The 2,449-nt window shown below is 41.9% G+C and overlaps 1 protein-coding gene across 1 annotated transcript in view; it reads left to right on the top strand.

Annotated features, from left to right (window-relative positions):
- The window catches only part of LOC138867251 (transcription elongation factor, mitochondrial), a gene marked incomplete in the record, with an annotated part of 23,563 nt that extends 21,376 nt beyond the window's left edge, over positions 1 to 2,187 (top strand). Inside the window, 1 exon segment of the mRNA XM_070142193.1 lies at positions 1,861 to 2,187. Within this exon segment, the coding sequence (XP_069998294.1) occupies positions 1,861 to 2,091 (231 nt within the window).
- Positions 2,188 to 2,449: the final 262 nt, after the last annotated feature.

A 2,449-nucleotide genomic window follows, 5' to 3' on the forward strand; every position in this document is an offset into this window, starting at 1 on the left:
TTTTTCTATAATCATAATGATTATAAGAAAACCGATAATGATTGTGATGATGATGATAATGATAATAATATTAATGATAAAAGTAACAATAATGGTGAATATAAATGATAATAATAATAGTAACAAAGATAATAACCACAGTGATAATGATAAAGATAATGATTGTTATGATTATTATAACGGGTATCATCATTATCATTGTTAATATTATTATTGATTTATTAGTAGTAGTATTAGAGACCATCTACTGAGGCATCAGAGGCCGGAGCAATCTGGATTAACTCCTGGTAAGTCCACAATAGACCGTATCCTTGCACTTCGAGTCATTGTAGAGCGCCGTCGTGAGTTCGGCCTTGGGCTGCTTGCAGCCTACATCGACCTCAAGAAGGCGTTTGATACGGTGCATCGGGAATCACTCTGGGAGATCCTGAGACTGAGAGGAATTCCAACAAGGATTATTGAACTAATAGCAAACCTGTATACTGGTACTGAAAGTGCTGTAAAGTGTGGTGGGGGCCTATCGAGCTTCTTTCCTGTCAATTCAGGAGTGAGGCAAGGCTGTGTTCTTGCACCAACACTTTTCAATACTAGCATGGACTGGATACTAGGCAGAGCTTCTGTTCAAAGTCATTGTGGAGCAACACTGGGCAATATTAAGGTTGCAGACCATGACTTTGCTGATGATGTTGCTATTCTTTCTGAGTCTTTGGAAACCCTAGTTGTGGCTCTCGATGCATTTAGTAATGAAGCGAACCCTTGGGTCTAGAGGTCTCCTGGACCAAGACCAAGATCCAGGACTTTGGGAACTTACTAGGAGAACCTGCTCGGTCGGTACGTGCTTGCGGCGAGGACATCGAAGTCACAGAGAGCTTTACATACCTTGGTAGTGCAGTTTATAACTCTGGGCTGTCAGACCAGGAAGTCAGTAGACGGATTGGCCTGGCAGCAGGGGTCATGAATTCTCTCGACAAGAGTATTTGGAGATGCCGATACCTGTGCAGAAGGACCGGGTTTTCAAGGCCCTGATAATGCCAGTTTTGCTTTATGGTAGTGAAACCTGGACATTATCCAGTGCCCTGGAGTCTCGTCTTAATGCCTTTTGTAATAGGTCCTTGCGCCGGATCATGGGGTACTATTGGCGGGACCATGTGTCTAACCAACGGTTGCACCGTGAAACTGGCACAGGCCCTGTTATCTGCACAATCCGTGATCGCCAACTCAGGCTATATGGCCACCTGGCTCGCTTTCCACACTGGCACAGGCCCTGTTATCTGCAAAATCCGGGATCGCCAACTCAGGCTACATGGCCACCTGGCTCGCTTTCCACAGGCTGATCCTGCTCATCAGGTTGTCTCTACCCTGGGTGGAGGAGGCCTGTGGGACGACCTAGGAGGTCGTGGCTCGGGCAGATCGATCAAACCTGTCGGGAGGAGCTCGAGACGGGCCGAGTCCCTGCCTGGTGGCTTGCCATGAGGGATCCCCCGTCGGCGTTAGCTCCTAATGATGATGATGATTATTATTGTAATCCATCATTTCCATCATTATTACTAAATGTAGTTTTTCCTTCACTTTTGTTATTATTATTTATTATTATTGTTATTACTTTTATTTTTATATATTATCATTATCAACTTTCTCATCATCATTACTTTTATGTAGCTTGGGTTGGTTTTATGTGTAAGTAATAACAGCTCTTGGAAATTTTGATACTTTACCTTTGCCATAACTATTTGTTCACATAAGGGTATTTTTTTCTTCTTTTGTGTCTCCTGTTTTGATAATTTTTCTTTTCTCCACTGTCGATTTTGATCCATATTTAACTCTTTTTTTTAAACTGAGGTGACTTTCTTTTTCTTATAGGTTGGAAGTGAAAGAATCTCAGGCATCAACCTAGCAGATCAGTTGGTAAAGGGCCAACAACTGTTGGAATGGTTGCCAGCATTAGATATAAGTGAAGAAGTGCAGATGAAATTCATTACCTGTGAAAGAACCAAAAGAAGGCATATGGCCACTTCTTTATTCATAGGACTAGCATTTTCCCAAGTGCTTATCCTGCAGAATAAAAGTGCCCTAAAATTTTTAAGCAGATGACTGTATAATTAGTGTTATACAGTCATAGAAAAGATGTGCATTTGATTGTCGTTAACATTCGGCATTTAATGAACTAAATAAAATTTTCATTTGTCAGCATTGTTATTTTATTATTCATGTTACTCAACATTTTTCAGAAATGTCTTCCCAGTCGTTCCCCTGCCCAATCCCATGCCCATTGTTCTCATGGGAGGGCTAAGTAGATAAATTTATTCCTGCCCAGCCTCACCTCTCCCTTAATGTACTGGGACAGTTTCCATCTCCCCAGCTGATTGCCCTGTCAGTAACAAGGATTGTTTCTTGCCTGCCTCGCTGACTGTGATGCAGTATCAATACAGTACTACACTATTTCCACCAA

Source organism: Penaeus vannamei, chromosome 29, assembly GCF_042767895.1.
Source record: "Penaeus vannamei isolate JL-2024 chromosome 29, ASM4276789v1, whole genome shotgun sequence".
NCBI lineage: Eukaryota > Metazoa > Arthropoda > Malacostraca > Decapoda > Penaeidae > Penaeus > Penaeus vannamei.